The sequence below is a fragment of the Monodelphis domestica genome, chromosome 8 (assembly GCF_027887165.1).
Source record: "Monodelphis domestica isolate mMonDom1 chromosome 8, mMonDom1.pri, whole genome shotgun sequence".
Classification (NCBI taxonomy): domain Eukaryota; kingdom Metazoa; phylum Chordata; class Mammalia; order Didelphimorphia; family Didelphidae; genus Monodelphis; species Monodelphis domestica.
In genome coordinates this window covers 169,215,007-169,236,893 of record NC_077234.1, presented here as the reverse complement: position 1 = coordinate 169,236,893, position 21,887 = coordinate 169,215,007, and the positions used below count along the sequence as shown (strand labels likewise).

The following is a 21,887-nucleotide window of genomic DNA, read 5'->3' as shown; positions in this document are numbered from 1 at the left end:
AGACTACAAGACATCTAGTTCTATTTGAGCTGTAAATGGCATTACTTAGAATATTATAGAAAAAAAAAAAGATTACAAATTTAGACTGACTGTAGTAGTAATACTCATTTTTTTAGAATGTTTCTGTTTTGTTATTTTTTATTCAGGTTTCTTTGCTTATATACCTAGATCGTGCATATTCTGTAGCCGTGTTTCTTAGCTATGCAGAGTTTTGCTCTTCATTTATCTATAAACTGCCTTTCATTCATGTTTTGTCATTTTGCAGGTCTATTGATAGTCCTGTTGCATTGTTTTGTTCCTTATTTTATTTCTTCTGAACAATAGGTATTAATAATTTATTGTAAAAAATGAAAAAAATTATTATTCATATGCACATAATATAGCCTGCATGAATTTAGATATTTACTTGACTAAATGCCCTGACATGTGATATTTACATTGTACTTTATTGACTACATATACTTTTGATGTGATTTTGATATATGATAATAGTAGAATTATCCTTTTTTTTTGAAGGCTGATTTTTTATATTTGTGATATATCTTACAGATATCAAATGTGCCCCAGTTTTTTTTCCAAAAGATTGCAACATTTCAGGCCCCACAGAATACTATAATGTCCTTTCCATTGGTGACGAGCTTGAGGATGATGTATTGGCATAGGCACTTGCTTCTTCAGCTACTTCTGACTTGTCATGAGTATGGGAAGATAAGGGAAAATGGCGCTGCCAACAAGCAACGGTGGCAATAATGATCCTGAAGAACCATGGAGAGAGAAAGAGAGAAGTAGAACACACATCTTCCGTCCCTGTAATGCAGGACACAGGCAATGGGAGCCAGTAAAGATATGCAGAGCTAAATAAAGACCAGGATGGTCCAATGGGTGGTGATCCAGAACAAATATGAGAGGTATTTATCAGTTAGGAGGCTTATTCCAGCTCAAAGGGTACCCTCTCTCTCCTTCCTCCACAGTACATGGGAAGAGAGGATAACCTTTCTGCCTCTCTCATGGGCTGTGAAAGTTGTAGGTCAAGAAAGCTAGGTAATATAGTGGATAGAGCGACAGGCTGTACAGTCAGGAGGACCCAGGTTCAAACATGGCCTCATATACTTCCTAACTGGATGACCCTGTTTAAGTCACTTAACCCCAGTTGCCTAGCCCTTGGTGCTTTTCTGTCTTAGAATTGACACTAGGCTGAAGGTTAGGGTTTTTTTTTTTTTAAAGAAACATTGGAGCCCATAGGAGTCTTTTTTTTAATCTTAATTTATTTTCATCTTTATGTTAATAAAACCATGCTTAATTACTAAACAGTGTGTTCTAGTGCTTAGATGATATATTGACTGAGAAGTTGAGAAAAACCTAAAAAGGGAGAGATATTTAAAATAGTTCTCATGTCACCCTAAATGGGTTGGGGGTTTATATTCAAAGGGAGAGAATTTATTGATTTTAAAAATATCCTGGTATCAGGGAAAATACTTTTATCAAGGTTTCTCTGGCCATGAAAATCAATCAATCAATCAATAAACATTCATTCAGTGTCAACTGTGTGCCAGGCATGGTGCTAAATGAGAATCAGTGGATGCCAGATGTTTGACAGCATCTGCCATTAATCTCTTTTGACAGATGTATGGCTAGAAAGTAAACCATTCCTTGTGATGATGGGGAGATGACCAAGGGTAAAACCAGGGAGGGAGTCATGCCCCCAAGGAAGCACCTTGGAGTGAGTACAAGAAAACTCCCTTCCCATAAAGATAGGGGACAGGGAAAGTTACTGAAAACTCCCCCCTTACACTTTCAAGAACTATGCTTGCACCTAAGAGGCTTTGCTAGCCAGCTCTTAACAACTTTCTGCCTGGGACAGCAGAAAAGAGAGCAAAGATAAAAAATCTATTCCTTCCCTATCAAACCTATGGCCTTTGTGCCAAACTAGCGTGAAGGTGACAAAAGTGCAAGGATTCCTCCATTTCAACAAGAAGAAGTAATGAGAGGTAGGCAGAATCTCAGAGTGCCAAATCCAGAGGGCAGCTTCTCTCAGGATCATTATGGAATGATGAACCCCCACTTCTTGCTATGGCCTGAAGACTATAACATAGCAGAGCTGATCTCCATTCTGATGACTGAGACCCTCTCTGTCAATTTATACCCAGGCGATTTCTTTTGTCCTGATACCCTCTTCCATTGCCCCATTCTCTCCTTGCCCTTGTCCCTTGGTGCTTCAAATTAGATCTTTTTTTATTTTGTTTTAAACTTGTAATTATTTATTTATCTTTACATTTTTTTGCTTTAAAATCTTTTAATTAATTAAGAACATTTTTCCATGGTTACAAGATTCATGTTCTTTCTCTTCCCTCTTCCCAACCCCCTCCCATAGCCAACAAGCAATTCCACTGGGTTTTACATGTGTCATTGATCAAGACCTATTTCCATATTATTAATATTTGCACTAGTGATCATTTATAGTCTTTTGTATTAGATCTCAAGCCTTCCATTGGATGCCTAATAAACACCTAGTGTCTATTTACTGGTCCATTTGTTTGCCTAAGGTCATATAGCTAGTAAGTGTAGAGGCAAGAGTCAGAGTTTTATTCCATCACTTTCCATATTGTTCTTTAGTTGTTCAGTCATTTCCAAGCATGTGAACTTTTTCCATGAGGTTTTTTTTTGTAAAGGTACTAGAGAGCTTGTCATTTCCTTCTCGAGTATGTCCCCATTTTACAATGAGAAACAGAGGCAAATAGGGGTTAAGTGGCTTGTCAAGAGCCACAAAGATAGTAAGTATCTGAGGCTGGATTTGAACTTAGACCTTCCTGACTCCGGGCTCAGTAATCTACACATTGCACTTCCTGGTTGCTCCTCAGCTTTCTATAAGAATGTATAAATCTGGGACCCAGACCTTCTTACAGGCTATAGGTTAGGTCTGTACATCTATAGAATTTTCTGGAGTCACCCAAGATACAAGGATCTCGTGCTATATTTCTGTCCATAAATACAGAACTTTGAGCTCTTGAAGTCCAGAGATACAAAAACCCAAAAGGAGAAGAAGAAGCCAAAGCATGGAAGCTGATTTGTTTATTTGTTTTTTTAAATACAGGAATGAGAGTCAAGAGGACCACTCCTTCTTATCTCTATGCTAAGCTACTGAAGGATTTCCATGGTGCCAGTCTCATATCCTCTTCTTATTCAGTTCCTGAAAAAAAAATAGATGGAAATCAGACACAGGATTTAGACTGACCAAAATCTGATCCCTTCTCTAGTATTTATGAGAGTAAAGTAGTTAGATATTACTGAAATAGAGGAGACTTGGGAATAGGACATAAGCAGGGATGAGTCACAACAACAGAAGGAAGATGCAAATAGGACTTTTACAAGTAAAAATAAAAGTTACTTTCACAGAAATGGAATAGCATTGGTGAATCATTTTCCATCAGGCATCTCTAGATCAGTGATAATCATGACAAAAGGCCAAGATGAACAAATCATATAGAAGGAATTTATTGAGAAGATAAAATAAATCACAGGAAATGGAATAGCAGAGAATCTGGGATGCAACCGATAGACACAAAATGGGGTGGCATTAAGCATACAGGAAAACCTAGGCTTTAAATCATTGAGAAAATATATTTATTACCTTAAAATTCCAATTTGAGTGGACTTTTGGCTCTTAAAGATTAATCTCCCTTTTTCCTTTGAGATCTTGGCTTTTCGTTCTACCTTTACACCAAATCTACCGCGTCTTTTAGGTTTGTGTTGCCCTTTACCTGTGGAGGAAGTGGTTGATACTCTGATTTTCTTAAAGTACTGGGAAGAGCCATCTCAATTTGAGAAAAATCAAATGGAGGAGGAAGCCTGATATATAATGGATGTGATGGACCAAAAATACCACTTGGCAAAAGTTACATAACTATTCATAAAATGAGGGACTCATCCCATCTATTTTGAAGCTATCAAAACATTTTAAATACAACAGGTATGAGAAGTGAAGAAAAGAGAAATGAAATGAATGGAAAATTAGATGTTGTGATGTGATCTTCTTTATCTCCCATCATTTGTTACTATGATATAAGATAAGCTTCTCTTGCATTCTACATAAATAATAGAGGTAACCATGGAGTAGATAATTGAAAAAGAAGGCCTGTGAGGACATGACAACCAGTATGACTGAACTAGATCAATGTTATTCAATGAAAACTAGAGAAATGTTGCCGAAAAACTATAACTTTTTTTTGGCTTTGATCATTTCCTCAGGCCATTGGTCTATTTAAATGAAATTATTAGTTAGTTGAAGTGGTAACACAAGACTCTTTTACTTTCCTGACAGATATTTCATTTATTAGGAAGAACACAAAAGCAAATATTAGAAACATATGCAATCTGATTTTCCCAGATCAGAAAACTGGACACTAATTTGGCCTTACTTGACCTCGCTACTAACAAATAGTAAAGTAAACAACAAATAAGTCAATAAAATAGAAGTCAATCCACATCAATTCCTTCCATCTAGGGACAGAGAAAGCATAAAAACATCTTGCCAATCTTTCTATATCTTCTTGTCCTCTCTCCCTGTAATAAGTGATATGACTGATTTTGAAGTCAGGTCTTAGTTGAGTGCATTGGAATAAGAAGCAGAGAGGGTATCTATAAAGCTGCAAGGCATGGCTAAGAAGCAGCGGTTCTTTATTTGTGTTTCAGATTCAAATCTTTTGAATAGGCATTTGACATTTTTAGTCTTGATACTTCATTTCTTTCTTTCCCTCTTCTGCTTCTGAAGTACCATTTATCAAAAGACCAAAATATGAAAGAGAAAAAGAGACAGAGGCATGTAGAAACAAAGAGAAAGTTAGAGAAAAGGATATGAAGAAACACAGAGAGATGAAGGAAGAAAGACAGCTAGAAACAAAGACCAATTTATTGAATAAGACAAAATGACTGGGCTTTTGATATGGGAAATTCCCTGTTGGAAAAAGAGGACAATGTGCTATGGCAAGAAGGAATATTGCATCTGAATTTGACCATATGACTAATTATTCTTCCCTATTATTTCTGGGTACTCATCTTTAAGGTTATAAAGGCAAGAGTGATTTCAAATGAGAGAAAATGTCAAGGGGCTACAATGTGGGAAGAAAGAGAGATTGTTGAGGAATATATTTGACTTAGGTTGAGATGGAGCAGGCTTTTGGCTGAGGGCTCCTGGTTAGAGAAAGGAAAAGGAAAGAATGACATTTACTATGAAGGTAGAATAAACTAAAAAGAGGTAGTTAGAGGATTTAACTGAAGCAGTATGATTTAAATAGAAAAGAAAGTTATTCAATAAAACAAATAGAATTGCCTAAAAATTGTGACCAATCGCTATTGCACAGAGCACTTCCTACTGTTACTGGTCTCTCTAATGTAGCCTTCAAAGTTAGTTAAATTGCAATGATAAGCCTTCTTTCCCCCTGACTGAATTGTTACCTACTAAGAAGAAGAACACCAAAAAGGTCAATGATGGACACTAATACAACCATTCTTCCCCTAGCCATGGTCAGAATAAAGAACATCAATTTGGAGTTACCTGTCTTCAGTACTCAATACATATGCTATGGCAAGAGAGAATGATGCATCTTAACTTGAAAACTCTTGTCCACAGCAGCTCATTATTAACCTCTGTTTCTGGGTGGTTTTCTCTAAGAACATAAAAGTCCAAGTGTTCTAGAATGAGAGATAAGATCCAGGAACTAAATGGAGTAAGGAAAGAAAAACTCTTTAAGGTAAGGCTGCTTACTTACCTCGAGATTGAGCTCTTTTCTTGCTGAAAACTGTGAAGAAAAATTAAAAGGAAAGAATGAAACTTACCAAAGAGGTAGAATTAACTGAAAAAGAGGTACTTGGAGGACAGGGTTAAAACAAAATGATTTAAGTAGAAAAAAATATTGTTTAAAGAAAACTTAAGAGAATTTCCTAAAATTTTGTGACCAATTTTCCATTGTAAAGAGCACTTCCTCTGACTATTAGTTTCTCTAGGAAACCTACAAAGTTAGTTAAATGGCAAGTACAAGCCTCATTTTTCCCTGTCCAAACTTTCACCTAATAAGAACACCACCAAAAAAGTCAATGTCAGAAACTAGTATAATTTTTTTTTCTCAAACCAGGGTCAGAAAAAAAGGACACCAATTTGGAATTAACTGTCTTCAGTACCCAATACATTTGGTTAAATGGCAAGTACAAGTCTCATTTTTTTCCTGTCAAAATGTTCACCTACTAAGAGGAACACTACCAAAAAAGTCGACAGAAATTAGTGTAATTTTTTTTCTCAAACCAGGGTCAAAAAAAAGGACTTGGTACTCAATACATATGCTATGGCAGGAGAGAATGATGCATCTTAACTTGATCTTTTCTTTCCATTCCTCCCTGCATTTTGGGTAGTTATCTTTAAGACTAAAAATGCCCGAGTGTTCAAGAATGAGAGACATGCTCCAGGGACTACAAGAAGAAATGAAAGAAAGACTGTTGAGGGATGAACTGTTTCATTCATTCTGATGGAGCAAGTTGTGGGTTTGGGCCTACTCTACAGAAAAATGAAAAGGAAAGAATGACATATACAAGGGGGTAGAATTAACTGAAAAAGATATACTGGGAGGATATGGTTGAAATAGTATGACAAATAAAAAATTGTTATTCAATGAAAATTAATAGAATTTCTTAAAAATTTTATCCAATTTCTATTGTATGAAGCCCTTCCTATGTCTGTTGGGCTCCAACAAAGCCTTCAAGGTTTGTTAAACTGAAATTATGAGCCCCCTTTTTCCCTGACAGAAATTTAACATCCTAAGAAGAACACAAAAGACAATAATGGAAACTAAAACAAACTTTTGGTTTCTCCAAAGCAGGGACAGAAAATAAGACCTCAATTTGGAATTAACTGTGCTCAATATTCAATATATACACTTTGGCAAGAGATAATGATGCATCTTTACTTAACTGAAAAGGCAATTCATTATTACCCACTGTTTCCTAGTGCTTCTCTGTAAGGAGAGCAATCTTTATATTCAGCAGTACATTATTATCTACTGTTTCTGGGTAGTTTTCTTTAAGGACATGAAAGCCCAAGTGTTCTAAAATAAGAGATAAGATCCAGGAACTAAACAGAGAAAGGAAAGAAAGACTTTTGAGGCACAGACTGCTACTTACAGAAAAATGAATGATATCTTCTTTTAGCTAGAAAAAAGAAAAGGAAAGAATGGTATTAACAATGGGGGAAGAACAAATTGAAAAAGAGGAGGATCTGGAAGAAGCAGTATAATGTAAATAGAAATAAATATTATTCAATGAAAACTAAGAGAACTTCCTAAAAATTAGGGACAAATTTTTATTGGGTTAATCAATTCCTATGGCTCTGGGTCTCTCTTATGTGTTGCAATGTAATGCTGAGTGCATAAGAATGATTGACAGACAGAGAATCTTCAGAGCTGGCAGGGGAGAGATTCCAAACAGGTGAGGAGATTGTTGGACTTTCTTGGGGGATGGGAGCTACCAAAAAATCTGGAGGTGGCTGATCAGTGCTCCTGGGACATCTTTGGATCATCCTACAAGCAGTCCTCTGAAGTGGGAGTGGATAGGAGACTTTCAATACCTTTAGGTGGACTAAGGGACAAAATTGGGAGCTCAAGTACCCCTCAGGACCATCTAGGACATCTCATCTGGACTGCAGCCTCTTCTTGCCGAAAGATTCTATACATAAGATCTCTGACCTATCTTTTGGACTGACCCTTAGGAGATTATTGCAGTTAAGATAGGATTATTAGATAGTGTCTTAAAAAGTGGGTTAAGCTATCAAATCTTCCTGTCCCTCGTTCCTACACTCTACCTCTCTGAAATATAAACTCAAAATATTTGTATGTCAATCATTATGTGTTTTATTGATGGAAGTCAATAGAAACTATTCCCCAGCCACAAATGTTGGCCAGAAAAAAGGACACCAATTATGAATTGTGCTCCTGAGTACCCAGTGCAGATGCTATGACAAGAGAAAATGTAACATATTTAATTGAAGCTTTCTGTTAAAGATGAGTCACTGATTCATTGGTTGATTTCTTTAAGGAAGAAAGCGTTCAAGTGTTCTAGAATGTCAGACAACTTCCATTGGACAATAAGAAGACAGGAGAGAATAATTGCCAACATAAAGACTGCAGCTTACTGGGAACTGGAGCTGGTTCATCATTTGGAGTTGTGGTTTAGTAATACAAAAAGGAAAGAATGACATTTAGAATATGGATATAATTAATGGAAAATAGAGTTGTTAGGAGAATTTCAGTTGAAAAAAATATGACGTAAATAGAAAAATAAATGTTCCTCAGTCAAATAAAATAGAATTTCTCCAAAATTAATAATTGATTTCTATTGCCTGACAACATATTGTCACTCTTGTTCAAACTGGGGATACCTTTCAAGTTAGTAAAATTGCAAATTGAAGCCTCTTTTTTTCCCCATTGAAACTACATTCTCTAAGAAGAAAACCACCCAAAATTTGGATGGAAGGTAAGAGAAATTATCCCCCAGGCCGAAATCTGAGCCTGAAAAATGAATGGCAATTCTGGATTATTTGCCTGTGTACACCACACATATGCTATGGCAAGTGAGAATACTCCCTATTAACTTGATCCTTTCTGTTAACGATGTGCCACTAATTAATCAGATGGTTTCTTTAAGGAAGAAACTGTTGAAGTGCTCTGAGAAACATACTTTGGACAATAAGAAGACAGGAAAGAATGATTGCAGACAAAAAGACTGCTACTTACCGGGAGCTGGAGTTGGTTCTTCATTTGGAGTTGTTGTTCAGTAGTACAGAAAAGAAAAAATGACATTTAGAATATGGAAAAAATGAATGGAAAATAGAAGTGATTGGAGAATATGGTTGAAAAAAATACGACAGAAATAGAAAAAGAAATGTTCTTCTTTCAAAAGACTATAATTTTTTCAAAATATATAATTGATTTCTACTGCCTGCCCAAGTCTTGTGGCTCTTTTTCAAACTGGGGACACCTTTCAAGTTAGCAAAATGGCAAATTGAAGCCTCCTTTTTGCCCCATTAAACCTGCATTAACTAAGAAGAAAAAAAACGCCAAAATTTGGATGGAAGGTAAGAGAAACTATTGCCCAGCCTCAAATCTTAGCCAGAAAAATGGATGGCAATTCTGGATTATTTGCCTGTGTACCCCATGCATACTCTATAGAAAGAGAGAATGCTCCCTATTAACTTGATCCTTTCTGTTAATAATGAGCCATTGATTCATTGGTTGCTTTCTTTAAGGAAAAAAGTGTTCAAGTGTTCTACAATGAGAGACAACACCTTTTGGACAATAAGAATACAGGAAAGAATGATTGCCGGACAGAAAGACTGCTACTTACCGGGAGCTGGAGCTGGAGCTGGAGCTGGAGTTGGAGCTGGAGCTGGAGCTGGAGCAGGTTCTTCATTTGGAGTTGTTTTTTAGTAGTACAAAAAAGAAAGAATGACATTTAGAATATGGATAAAATTAATGCAAAGTAGAGGCTCTTGGAGAATATCTTTGAAACAATAGGACGTAAATCGAAAAATAAATGTTCCTCAGTCAATTAGAATAGAATTTCTCCAAAATTTATAATTAATTTCTATTGCCTAACCAAATATTGTGGCCCTTGTTCAAACTGGGGACACCTTTCATGTTAGAAAAATTGCAAATTGAAGCCTCTTTTTTACTCCATTGAACCTGCCTTCACTAAGAAGAAAACCCCCCATAATTTGGATGGAAGGTAACAGAAACTATTCCCCAACCCCAAATCTTAGCTAGAAAAATAGATGGCAATTCTGATTTATTATCCTGAGTACCCCACCCATACTCTGTGGGAGAAGAGAATGCTCGGTATTAATTGATCCTTTCTGTTAAAGATGAGCCAATGATTCATTGGTGGCTCTCTTGAAAGACAGAAATGTCCAAGTATTCTAGAATGGGAGGCACCTTCCTGGGGACAATAATGAGAAAGGAAACAATGATTGAAGAAATAAAACTGCTATTTACCTGCAGATTGCTGTGGTGCTTGGTTTTCAGCTGCAGGGAAGAAAAACCAAGAGGAGAGAATCACAACCATGATGTGGGTCGAATTGATTGAAAAAGAGGCATTTAGAGAAAAAGGTTGAAGCAGTATGATGTAAATAAAAAAAAAAGTTATGCTGGGAGCACTAACAGAGGTTCCATGAAATTTGTAAATGATTTCTATTGGCTTGACCAATGCCTTTCATATTGTTCTCTCTCAGGAAGCTAGAATGTCAGTAAAATTAAACATAGAAGGTTGATTTTCTCCAGACAGGTTTTTTTTTTTTTTGCCAATAAAGCACTGAACAAGAGAAATGATGAAAAAGGAAACTAAGAGAAAAATTGTAACCAAAACAATGTCTAGCAAAGGACAGTAAACTGAAATTATTTGTCCTCATTTCAGCATTTATATGCCTTGGAAAGAGAGAATGAAGCATCTTATCGACTTCCTACTTGGGCAGACTCATTCAACATTGGCCACTATTCCTGGGTTTAAGAAGATGAATGGGGAAAGTTCCTAGAAAGAGAGAAGTGGACAAGCCCAGGAATGACAGGAAGAGTGGAAAGAAAGGCTTTTGAAGGATTTATGGTAACTTCGGCTAAGAGTGGTTTTTGGGCAGCTGTGTAGCCAGACAAACAGGAAAGCAAGGAGTTGTCAAGAGAGATGGAGTTAATGGAGAATAGAGGTGCTTGGAGAATAAGGTTGAAACAACATGATTCAGTAGGAAAAAGTAAATCAGTAAAAAAAATGAGGATTTCCCCAGAACTTGTAAGAGATTTCTACAGCCCTGACCACTTTTTGTGACCCTTGGTCGCAGGGATGACCCTTTGGAAGATACTGAAAGTGCTAGGAGAAGCCTCTTTTTTCTTGGGATTGAACTTGTGCTTACTAAAAAGAACAATGCCAAAATTTTTGATTGAAGTCAGTAGGAACTCTTCCTTAGTCACAGATTCTGACCAGAATAAAGGAGACCAATTGTGAATTATGTGCTTGAGTAACCAGTGCAGAAGCAATGGCAGGAGAGAATACCACATATTTAATATTGATCCTTTTTGTTAATGATGAGCCACAGATTCATTGGTTGATTTCCTCAAGGAAGATAGTGTTCAAGTGTTTTAGAATGAGAGACAACTTCCTTTGGACAATAAGAAGACAGGAAAGAATGATTGCAGGCAAAAAGACTGCTACTTACCGGGAGCTGGAGCTGGTTCTTCATTTGGAGTTGTTGTTTAGTAGTAAAAAAAAGGAAGAATGACTTTTAGAATATAGATAAAATTAATGGAAAATAGAGGTGCTTGGAGAATTCGGTTGAAAAAATACTACAGAAATAGAAAAAGAAATGTTCCTCTGTGGAATAGAATAGAATTTCTCCAAAATTTATAATTGATTTCTACTGCCTGACCAAGTCTTGTGGCTCTTGTTCAAACTGGGGACACCTTTCAACTTAGCAAAATGGCAAATTGAAGCCTCTTTTTTGACCGATTGAATGATCTTTCAGTAAGAAAAAAAAAAACCCAAAACTTTGGATGGAAGGTAAGAGATTCTATTGCCCAGCCCCAAATCTGAGCCTGAAAAATGGATGGCAATTCTGTATTATTTTCCTGAGTACCCCATTCATATGCTATGGCAAGTGAGAATACTCCCTATTAACTTGATCTTTTCTGTTAAAGATGTGCCACTGATTAATCAGTTGATTTCATTAAGGAAGAAAGTGTTCAAGTGCTCTAGAATGTCAGACAACTTCCTTTAGACAATAAGAAGACAGGAAAGAATGACTGCCAACATAAAGACTGCTACTTACCAGGAGCTGGAGCTGGAGCTGGTTCTTTATTTGGAGTTGTTGTTTAGTAGAAAAAAAAAGAAAGAATGGCATTTAGAATATGGATGAAATTAATTGAAAATAGAGGTCATTGGAGAATATCATTGAAACAATATGATGTAAATAGAAAAAGAAATGTTTCTCGGTCAATATAAATAGAATTTCTCCTAAATTTATAATTGATTTCTTGGTTCTTGTTCAAATTGGGGACACCTTTAAATTATTAATATTGCATATTGAAGCCTCTTTTTGGCCCAATTGAACCTGAATTCACTAAGAAGAAAAAGCCCCAAAATTTGGATAGAAGGTAACAGAAACTATTTCCCAGCCACAAATCGTATCCATAAAAAATGGATGGCAATTCTGATTTATTTTCCTTAGTACCCCACACATACTCTATGGCAAGAGAGAATGTACCCTATTAGCTTGATCCTTTCTGTTAAAGATGAGCCACTGATTCATTGGTGGCTCTCTTGAACAGGGAAAATGTCCAAGTGTTCTAGAATATCAGGCATTTCCTGGGGACAGTAAGGAGAAAGGAAACAATGATTGAAGCAATAAAGACTGCTACTTACCTGCAGATTGCTGTGGTTCTTGGTTTTCAGCTAAAGGGAAGAAAAACCAAGAAGAGAGAATCACAACAATGATGTGGGTCGAATTGATTGAAAAAGAGGCATTTGGAGAAAAAGGTTGAACCAGTATGATGTAAATAAAAAAAAAAACTTATGCTGGGAATACTAACAGAGGTTCCATGAAATTTGTAAATGATTTCTATTGGCTTGACCACTGCCTTTCATATTGTTCTCTCAGTGAGCTAGAATGTCAGTTAAATTGAACATAATAGGTTGATTTCCTCCAGACAGGTTTTTTTTTTTTCCCCAAAGTGTTGAACAAGAGAAATGAGGAAAAAGAAACTAAGAGAAAAATTGTAACCAAAACAATGTCTAGCAAAGGACAGTAAACTGAAATTATTTGTCCTCATTTCAGCATTTATATGCGTTGGAAAGTGAGAATGAAGCATCTTATTGACTTCCTACTTGGGCAGACTCATTCACAATTACACACTATTCCTGGGTGGTTGTATTCAAGAAGATGAATGGGCAAAGGTCCTAGAATGAGAGAAGTTGACAAGCCCAGAAACTACAGGGAGAGAAGAAAGAAAGAGTTTTGAAGGATTTACTGTAACTGTGGCTCAGAGTGGCTTTTGGGCAGCTGTGTAGCCAGACAAACAGGAAAGCAAGGAGTTGTCAAGAGAGATGGAGTTAATGGAGAATAGAGATGCTTGGAGAATAAGGTTGAAAAAATACTACAGAAATAGAAAAAGAAATGTTCCTCTGTGGAATAGAATAGAATTCTCCAAAATTTATAATTGATTTCTACTGCCTGACCAAGTCTTGTGGCTCTTGTTCAAACTGGGGACACCTTTCAACTTAGCAAAATGGCAAATTGAAGCCTCTTTTTTGACCGATTGAATGATCTTTCAGTAAGAAAAAAAACCCCCAAAACATTGGATGGAAGGTAAGAGATTCTATTGCCCAGCCCCAAATCTGAGCCTGAAAAATGGATGGCAATTCTGTATTATTTTCCTGAGTACCCAATTCATATGCTATGGCAAGTGAGAATATTCCCTATTAACTTGATCTTTTCTGTTAAAGATGTGCCACTGATTAATCAGTTGATTTCATTAAGGAAGAAAGTGTTCAAGTGCTCTAGAATGTCAGACAACTTCCTTTAGACAATAAGAAGACAGGAAAGAATGACTGCCAACATAAAGACTGCTACTTACCAGGAGCTGGAGCTGGAGCTGGTTCTGTATTTGGAGTTGTTGTTTAGTAGAAAAAAAAAAAGAAAGAATGGCATTTAGAATATGGATGAAATTAATTGAAAATAGAGGTCATTGGAGAATATCATTGAAACAATATGATGTAAATAGAAAAAGAAATGTTTCTCGGTCAATATAAATAGAATTTCTCCAAAATTTATAATTGATTTCTACTGCCTGACCAAGTCTTGTGGCTCTTGTTCAAACTGGGGACACCTTTCAACTTAGCAAAATGGCAAATTGAAGCCTCTTTTTTGCCCCATTAAACCTTCATTTACTAAGAAGAACCCCCCCCAATTTTGGATAGAAGGTAAGAGAATCTATTGCCCAGCCCCAAATCTGAGCCTGAAAAATGGATGGCAATTCTGGATTATTTGCCTGTGTACACCATGCATACTCTATGGAAAGTGAGAATACTCCCTATTAACTTGATCCTTTCTATTAATAATTAGCCATTGATTCATTGGTTGCTTTCTTTAAGGAAAAAAAGTGTTCAAGTGTTCTACAATGAGAGACAACACCTTTTGGACAATAAGAATACAGGAAAGATTGGCTGATGGACAGAAAGACTGCTACTTACCGGGAGCTGGAGCTGGAGCTGGAGCAGGTTCTTCATTTGGAGTTGTTGTTTAGTAGTACAAAAAAGAAAGAATGACATTTAGATTATTGATAAAATTCTTGCAATGTAGAGGCTCTTGGAGAATATCTTTGAAACAATAGGACGTAAATCGAAAAATAAATGTTCCTCAGTCAATTAGAATAGAATTTCTCCAAAATTTATAAATAATTTCTATTGCCTAACCAAATATTGTGGCTCTTGTTCAAACTGGGGACACCTTTCATGTTAGAAAAATTGCAAATTGAAGCCTCTTTTTTACCCCATTGAACCTGCCTTCACTAAGAAGAAACCCCCCATAATTTGGATGGAAGGTAACAGAAACTATTCCCCAACCCTAAATCTTAGCTAGAAAAATAGATGGCAATTCTGATTTATTATCCTGAGTACGCCACCCATACTCTATGGGAAGAGAGAATGCTCGGTATTAATTGATCCTTTCTGTTAAAGATGAGCCAATGATTCATTGGTGGCTATCTTGAAAGACAGAAATGTCCAAGTATTCTAGAATGGGAGGCACCTTCCTGGGGACAATAATGAGAAAGGAAACAATGATTGAAGAAATAAAACTGCTACTTACCTGCAGATTGCTGTGGTGCTTGGTTTTCAGCTGCAGGGAAGAAAAACCAAGAGGAGAGAATCACAACCATGATGTGGGCCGAATTGATTGAAAAAGAGGCATTTGGAGAAAAAGGTTGAAGCAGTATGATGTAAATAAAAAAAAAGTTATGCTGGGAATACTAACAGAGGTTCCATGAAATTTGTAAATGATTTCTATTGGCTTGACCACTGCCTTTCATATTGTTCTCTCTCAGGAAGCTTGAATGTCAGTTAAATTTAACATAATAGGTTGATTTTTTCTAGACAGGTTTTTTTTTGTTTGTTTGTTTTTTTGCCATTAAAGTACTGAACAAGCGAAATTACGAAAAAGGAAACTAAGAGAAAAATTGTAACCAAAACAAGGTCTAGCAAAGGACAGTAAACTGAAATTATTTGTCCTCATTTCAGCATTTATATGCCTTGGAAAGAGAGAATGAAGCATCTTATCGACTTCCTACTTGGGCAGACTCATTCAACATTGGCCACTATTCCTGGGTTTAAGAAGATGAATGGGGAAAGTTCCTAGAAAGAGAGAAGTGGACAAGCCCAGGAATGACAGAAAGAGTGGAAAGAAAGGCTTTTGGAGGATTTATGGTAACTTCGGCTAAGAGTGGCTTTTGGGCAGCTGTGTAGCCAGACAAACAGGAAAGCAAGGAGTTGTCAAGAGAGATGGAGTTAATGGAGAATAGAGGTGCTTGGAGAATAAGGTTGAAACAACATGATTCAGTAGGAAAAAGTAAATCAGTGAAAAAAATGAGGATTTCCCCAGAACTTGTAAGAGATTTCTACAGCCCTGACCACTTTTTGTGACCCTTGGTCGCAGGGATGACCCTTTGGAAGATACTGAAAGTGCTAGTAGAAGCCTCTTTTTTCTTGGGATTGAACTTGTGCTTACTAAAAAGAACAATGCCAAAATTTTTGATTGAAGTCAGTAGGAACTCTTCCTTAGTCACAGATTCTGACCAGAATAAAGGAGACCAATTGTGAATTATGTGCTTGAGTAACCAGTGCAGAAGCAAAGGCAGGAGAGAATACCACATATTTAATATTGATCCTTTTTGTTAATGATGAGCCACAGATTCATTGGTTGATTTCCTCAAGGAAGATAGTGTTCAAGTGTTTTAGAATGAGAGACAACTTCCTTTGGACAATAAGAAGACAGGAAAGAATGATTGCAGGCAAAAAGACTGCTACTTACCGGGAGCTGGAGCTGGTTCTTCATTTGGAGTTGTTGTTTAGTAGTAAAAAAAAGGAAGAATGACTTTTAGAATATAGATAAAATTAATGGAAAATAGAGGTGCTTGGAGAATTCGGTTGAAAAAATACTACAGAAATAGAAAAAGAAATGTTCCTCTGTGGAATAGAATAGAATTTCTCCAAAATTTATAATTGATTTCTACTGCCTGACCAAGTCTTGTGGCTCTTGTTCAAACTGGGGACACCTTTCAACTTAGCAAAATGGCAAATTGAAGCCTCTTTTTTGACCAATTGAATGATCTTTCAGTAAGAAAAAAAACCCCAAAACTTTGGATGGAAGGTAAGAGAATCTATTGCCCAGCCCCAAATCTGAGCCTGAAAAACGGATGGCAATTCTGTATTATTTTCCTGAGTACCCCATTCATATGCTATGGCAAGTGAGAATACTCCCTATTAACTTGATCTTTTCTGTTAAAGATGTGCCACTGATTAATCAGTTGATTTCATTAAGGAAGAAAGTGTTCAAGTGCTCTAGAATGTCAGACAACTTCCTTTAGACAATAAGAAGACAGGAAAGAATGACTGCCAACATAAAGACTGCTACTTACCAGGAGCTGGAGCTGGAGCTGGTTCTGTATTTGGAGTTGTTGTTTAGTAGAAAAAAAAAAGAAAGAATGGCATTTAGAATATGGATGAAATTAATTGAAAATAGAGGTCATTGGAGAATATCATTGAAACAATATGATGTAAATAGAAAAAGAAATGTTTCTCGGTCAATATAAATAGAATTTCTCCAAAATTTATAATTGATTTCTTGGTTCTTGTTCAAATTGGGGACACCTTTAAATTATTAATATTGCATATTGAAGCCTCTTTTTGGCCCAATTGAACCTGAATTCACTAAGAAGAAAAAGCCCCAAAATTTGGATAGAAGGTAACAGAAACTATTTCCCAGCCACAAATCGTATCCATAAAAAATGGATGGCAATTCTGATTTATTTTCCTTAGTACCCCACACATACTCTATGGCAAGAGAGAATGTACCCTATTAACTTGATCCTTTCTGTTAAAGATGAGCCACTGATTCATTGGTGGCTCTCTTGAACAGGGAAAATGTCCAAGTGTTCTAGAATATCAGGCATTTCCTGGGGACAGTAAGGAGAAAGGAAACAATGATTGAAGCAATAAAGACTGCTACTTACCTGCAGATTGCTGTGGTTCTTGGTTTTCAGCTAAAGGGAAGAAAAACCAAGAAGAGAGAATCACAACCATGATGTGGGTCGAATTGATTGAAAAAGAGACATTTGGAGAAAAAGGTTGAACCAGTATGATGTAAATAAAAAAAAAAAACTTATGCTGGGAATACTAACAGAGGTTCCATGAAATTTGTAAATGATTTCTATTGGCTTGACCACTGCCTTTCATATTGTTCTCTCAGTGAGCTAGAATGTCAGTTAAATTGAACATAATAGGTTGATTTCCTCCAGACAGGTTTTTTTTTCCCCAAAGTGTTGAACAAGAGAAATGAGGAAAAAGAAACTAAGAGAAAAATTGTAACCAAAACAATGTCTAGCAAAGGACAGTAAACTGAAATTATTTGTCCTCATTTCAGCATTTATATGCGTTGGAAAGTGAGAATGAAGCATCTTATTGACTTCCTACTTGGGCAGACTCATTCACAATTACACACTATTCCTGGGTGGTTGTCTTCAAGAAGATGAATGGGCAAAGGTCCTAGAATGAGAGAAGTTGACAAGCCCAGAAACTACAGGGAGAGAAGAAAGAAAGAGTTTTGAAGGATTTACTGTAACTGTGGCTCAGAGTGGCTTTTGGGCAGCTGTGTAGCCAGACAAACAAGAAAGCAAGGAGTTGTCAAGAGAGATGGAGTTAATGGAAAATAGAGATGCTTGGAGAATAAGGTTGAAAAAATACTACAGAAATAGAAAAAGAAATGTTCCTCTGTGGAATAGAATAGAATTCTCCAAAATTTATAATTGATTTCTACTGCCTGACCAAGTCTTGTGGCTCTTGTTCAAACTGGGGACACCTTTCAACTTAGCAAAATGGCAAATTGAAGCCTCTTTTTTGACCGATTGAATGATCTTTCAGTAAGAAAAAAAACCCCAAAACTTTGGATGGAAGGTAAGAGAATCTATTGCCCAGCCCCAAATCTGAGCCTGAAAAATGGATGGCAATTCTGTATTATTTTCCTGAGTACCCAATTCATATGCTATGGCAAGTGAGAATATTCCCTATTAACTTGATCTTTTCTGTTAAAGATGTGCCACTGATTAATCAGTTGATTTCATTAAGGAAGAAAGTGTTCAAGTGCTCTAGAATGTCAGACAACTTCCTTTAGACAATAAGAAGACAGGAAAGAATGACTGCCAACATAAAGACTGCTACTTACCAGGAGCTGGAGCTGGAGCTGGTTCTGTATTTGGAGTTGTTGTTTAGTAGAAAAAAAAAAGAAAGAATGGCATTTAGAATATGGATGAAATTAATTGAAAATAGAGGTCATTGGAGAATATCATTGAAACAATATGATGTAAATAGAAAAAGAAATGTTTCTCGGTCAATATAAATAGAATTTCTCCAAATTTTATAATTGATTTCTACTGCCTGACCAAGTCTTGTGGCTCTTGTTCAAACTGGGGACACCTTTCAACTTAGCAAAATGGCAAATTGAAGCCTCGTTTTTGCCCCATTAAACCTTCATTTACTAAGAAGAACCCCCCCCCAATTTTGGATAGAAGGTAAGAGAATCTATTGCCCAGCCCCAAATCTGAGCCTGAAAAATGGATGGCAATTCTGGATTATTTGCCTGTGTACACCATGCATACTCTATGGAAAGTGAGAATACTCCCTATTAACTTGATCCTTTCTATTAATAATTAGCCATTGATTCATTGGTTGCTTTCTTTAAGGAAAAAAAGTGTTCAAGTGTTCTACAATGAGAGACAACACCTTTTGGACAATAAGAATACAGGAAAGATTGACTGATGGACAGAAAGACTGCTACTTACCGGGAGCTGGAGCTGGAGCTGGAGCAGGTTCTTCATTTGGAGTTGTTGTTTAGTAGTACAAAAAAGAAAGAATGACATTTAGATTATTGATAAAATTCTTGCAATGTAGAGGCTCTTGGAGAATATCTTTGAAACAATAGGACGTAAATCGAAAAATAAATGTTCCTCAGTCAATTAGAATAGAATTTCTCCAAAATTTATAAATAATTTCTATTGCCTAACCAAATATTGTGGCTCTTGTTCAAACTGGGGACACCTTTCATGTTAGAAAAATTGCAAATTGAAGCCTCTTTTTTACCCCATTGAACCTGCCTTCACTAAGAAGAAACCCCCCATAATTTGGATGGAAGGTAACAGAAACTATTCCCCAACCCTAAATCTTAGCTAGAAAAATAGATGGCAATTCTGATTTATTATCCTGAGTACGCCACCCATACTCTATGGGAAGAGAGAATGCTCGGTATTAATTGATCCTTTCTGTTAAAGATGAGCAAATGATTCATTGGTGGCTATCTTGAAAGACAGAAATGTCCAAGTATTCTAGAATGGGAGGCACCTTCCTGGGGACAATAATGAGAAAGGAAACAATGATTGAAGGAATAAAACTGCTACTTACCTGCAGATTGCTGTGGTGCTTGGTTTTCAGCTGCAGGGAAGAAAAACCAAGAGGAGAGAATCACAACCATGATGTGGGTCGAATTGATTGAAAAAGAGGCATTTGGAGAAAAAGGTTGAAGCAGTATGATGTAAATAAAAAAAAAGTTATGCTGGGAGCACTAACAGAGGTTCCATGAAATTTGTAAATGATTTCTATTGGCTTGACCACTGCCTTTCATATTGTTCTCTCTCAGGAAGCTAGAATGTCAGTAAAATTAAACATAGAAGGTTGATTTTCTCCAGACAGGTTTTTTTTTTTTTTGCCAATAAAGCACTGAACAAGAGAAATGATGAAAAAGGAAACTAAGAGAAAAATTATAACCAAAACAATGTCTAGCAAAGGACAGTAAACTGAAATTATTTGTCCTCATTTCAGCATTTATATGCCTTGGAAAGAGAGAATGAAGCATCTTATCGACTTCCTACTTGGGCAGACTCATTCAACATTGGCCACTATTCCTGGGTTTAAGAAGATGAATGGGGAAAGTTTCTAGAAAGAGAGAAGTGGACAAGCCCAGGAATGACAGGAAGAGTGGAAAGAAAGGCTTTTGAAGGATTTATGGTAACTTCGGCTAAGAGTGGTTTTTGGGCAGCTGTGTAGCCAGACAAACAGGAAAGCAAGGAGTTGTCAAGAGAGATGGAGTTAATGGAGAATAGAGGTGCTTGGAGAATAAGGTTGAAACAACATGATTCAGTAGGAAAAAGTAAATCAGTGAAAAAAATGAGGATTTCCCCAGAACTTGTAAGAGATTTCTACAGCCCTGACCACTTTTTGTGACCCTTGGTCGCAGGGATGACCCTTTGGAAGATACTGAAAGTGCTAGTAGAAGCCTCTTTTTTCTTGGGATTGAACTTGTGCTTACTAAAAAGAACAATGCCAAAATTTTTGATTGAAGTCAGTAGGAACTCTTCCTTAGTCACAGATTCTGACCAGAATAAAGGAGACCAATTGTGAATTATGTGCTTGAGTAACCAGTGCAGAAGCAAAGGCAGGAGAGAATACCACATATTTAATATTGATCCTTTTTGTTAATGATGAGCCACAGATTCATTGGTTGATTTCCTCAAGGAAGATAGTGTTCAAGTGTTTTAGAATGAGAGACAACTTCCTTTGGACAATAAGAAGACAGGAAAGAATGATTGCAGGCAAAAAGACTGCTACTTACCGGGAGCTGGAGCTGGTTCTTCATTTGGAGTTGTTGTTTAGTAGTAAAAAAAAGGAAGAATGACTTTTAGAATATAGATAAAATTAATGGAAAATAGATGTGCTTGGAGAATTCGGTTGAAAAAATACTACAGAAATAGAAAAAGAAATGTTCCTCTGTGGAATAGAATAGAATTTCTCCAAAATTTATAATTGATTTCTACTGCCTGACCAAGTCTTGTGGCTCTTGTTCAAACTGGGGACACCTTTCAACTTAGCAAAATGGCAAATTGAAGCCTCTTTTTTGACCAATTGAATGATCTTTCAGTAAGAAAAAAAACCCCAAAACTTTGGATGGAAGGTAAGAGAATCTATTGCCCAGCCCCAAATCTGAGCCTGAAAAACGGATGGCAATTCTGTATTATTTTCCTGAGTACCCCATTCATATGCTATGGCAAGTGAGAATACTCCCTATTAACTTGATCTTTTCTGTTAAAGATGTGCCACTGATTAATCAGTTGATTTCATTAAGGAAGAAAGTGTTCAAGTGCTCTAGAATGTCAGACAACTTCCTTTAGACAATAAGAAGACAGGAAAGAATGACTGCCAACATAAAGACTGCTACTTACCAGGAGCTGGAGCTGGAGCTGGTTCTGTATTTGGAGTTGTTGTTTAGTAGAAAAAAAAAAGAAAGAATGGCATTTAGAATATGGATGAAATTAATTGAAAATAGAGGTCATTGGAGAATATCATTGAAACAATATGATGTAAATAGAAAAAGAAATGTTTCTCGGTCAATATAAATAGAATTTCTCCAAAATTTATAATTGATTTCTTGGTTCTTGTTCAAATTGGGGACACCTTTAAATTATTAATATTGCATATTGAAGCCTCTTTTTGGCCCAATTGAACCTGAATTCACTAAGAAGAAAAAGCCCCAAAATTTGGATAGAAGGTAA

General features: G+C 36.4%; 1 protein-coding gene across 1 annotated transcript in view; it reads right to left on the bottom strand.

Moving 5' to 3' along the window:
• Positions 1-3,037: 3,037 nt before the first annotated feature.
• Positions 3,038-21,887, bottom strand: part of LOC103103665 (skin secretory protein xP2-like) — a 28,895-nt gene continuing 10,045 nt past the window's right edge. Inside the window, exons 14-34 of the mRNA XM_056808499.1 lie at positions 21,558-21,581; positions 20,951-20,968; positions 19,744-19,773; positions 19,128-19,157; positions 18,512-18,535; positions 17,304-17,333; positions 16,710-16,733; positions 16,103-16,120; positions 14,885-14,914; positions 14,269-14,298; positions 13,653-13,676; positions 12,442-12,471; positions 11,849-11,872; positions 11,240-11,257; positions 10,032-10,061; positions 9,385-9,444; positions 8,775-8,792; positions 7,168-7,194; positions 5,766-5,795; positions 3,629-3,758; positions 3,038-3,187 (exon numbers count right to left, since the gene is read on the bottom strand). Coding sequence (XP_056664477.1) covers positions 3,181-3,187; positions 3,629-3,758; positions 5,766-5,795; positions 7,168-7,194; positions 8,775-8,792; positions 9,385-9,444; positions 10,032-10,061; positions 11,240-11,257; positions 11,849-11,872; positions 12,442-12,471; positions 13,653-13,676; positions 14,269-14,298; positions 14,885-14,914; positions 16,103-16,120; positions 16,710-16,733; positions 17,304-17,333; positions 18,512-18,535; positions 19,128-19,157; positions 19,744-19,773; positions 20,951-20,968; positions 21,558-21,581 — 656 coding nt within the window. The 3' untranslated portion in view covers positions 3,038-3,180. The remainder of the gene's footprint in view (positions 3,188-3,628; positions 3,759-5,765; positions 5,796-7,167; positions 7,195-8,774; positions 8,793-9,384; positions 9,445-10,031; positions 10,062-11,239; positions 11,258-11,848; positions 11,873-12,441; positions 12,472-13,652; positions 13,677-14,268; positions 14,299-14,884; positions 14,915-16,102; positions 16,121-16,709; positions 16,734-17,303; positions 17,334-18,511; positions 18,536-19,127; positions 19,158-19,743; positions 19,774-20,950; positions 20,969-21,557; positions 21,582-21,887) is intronic.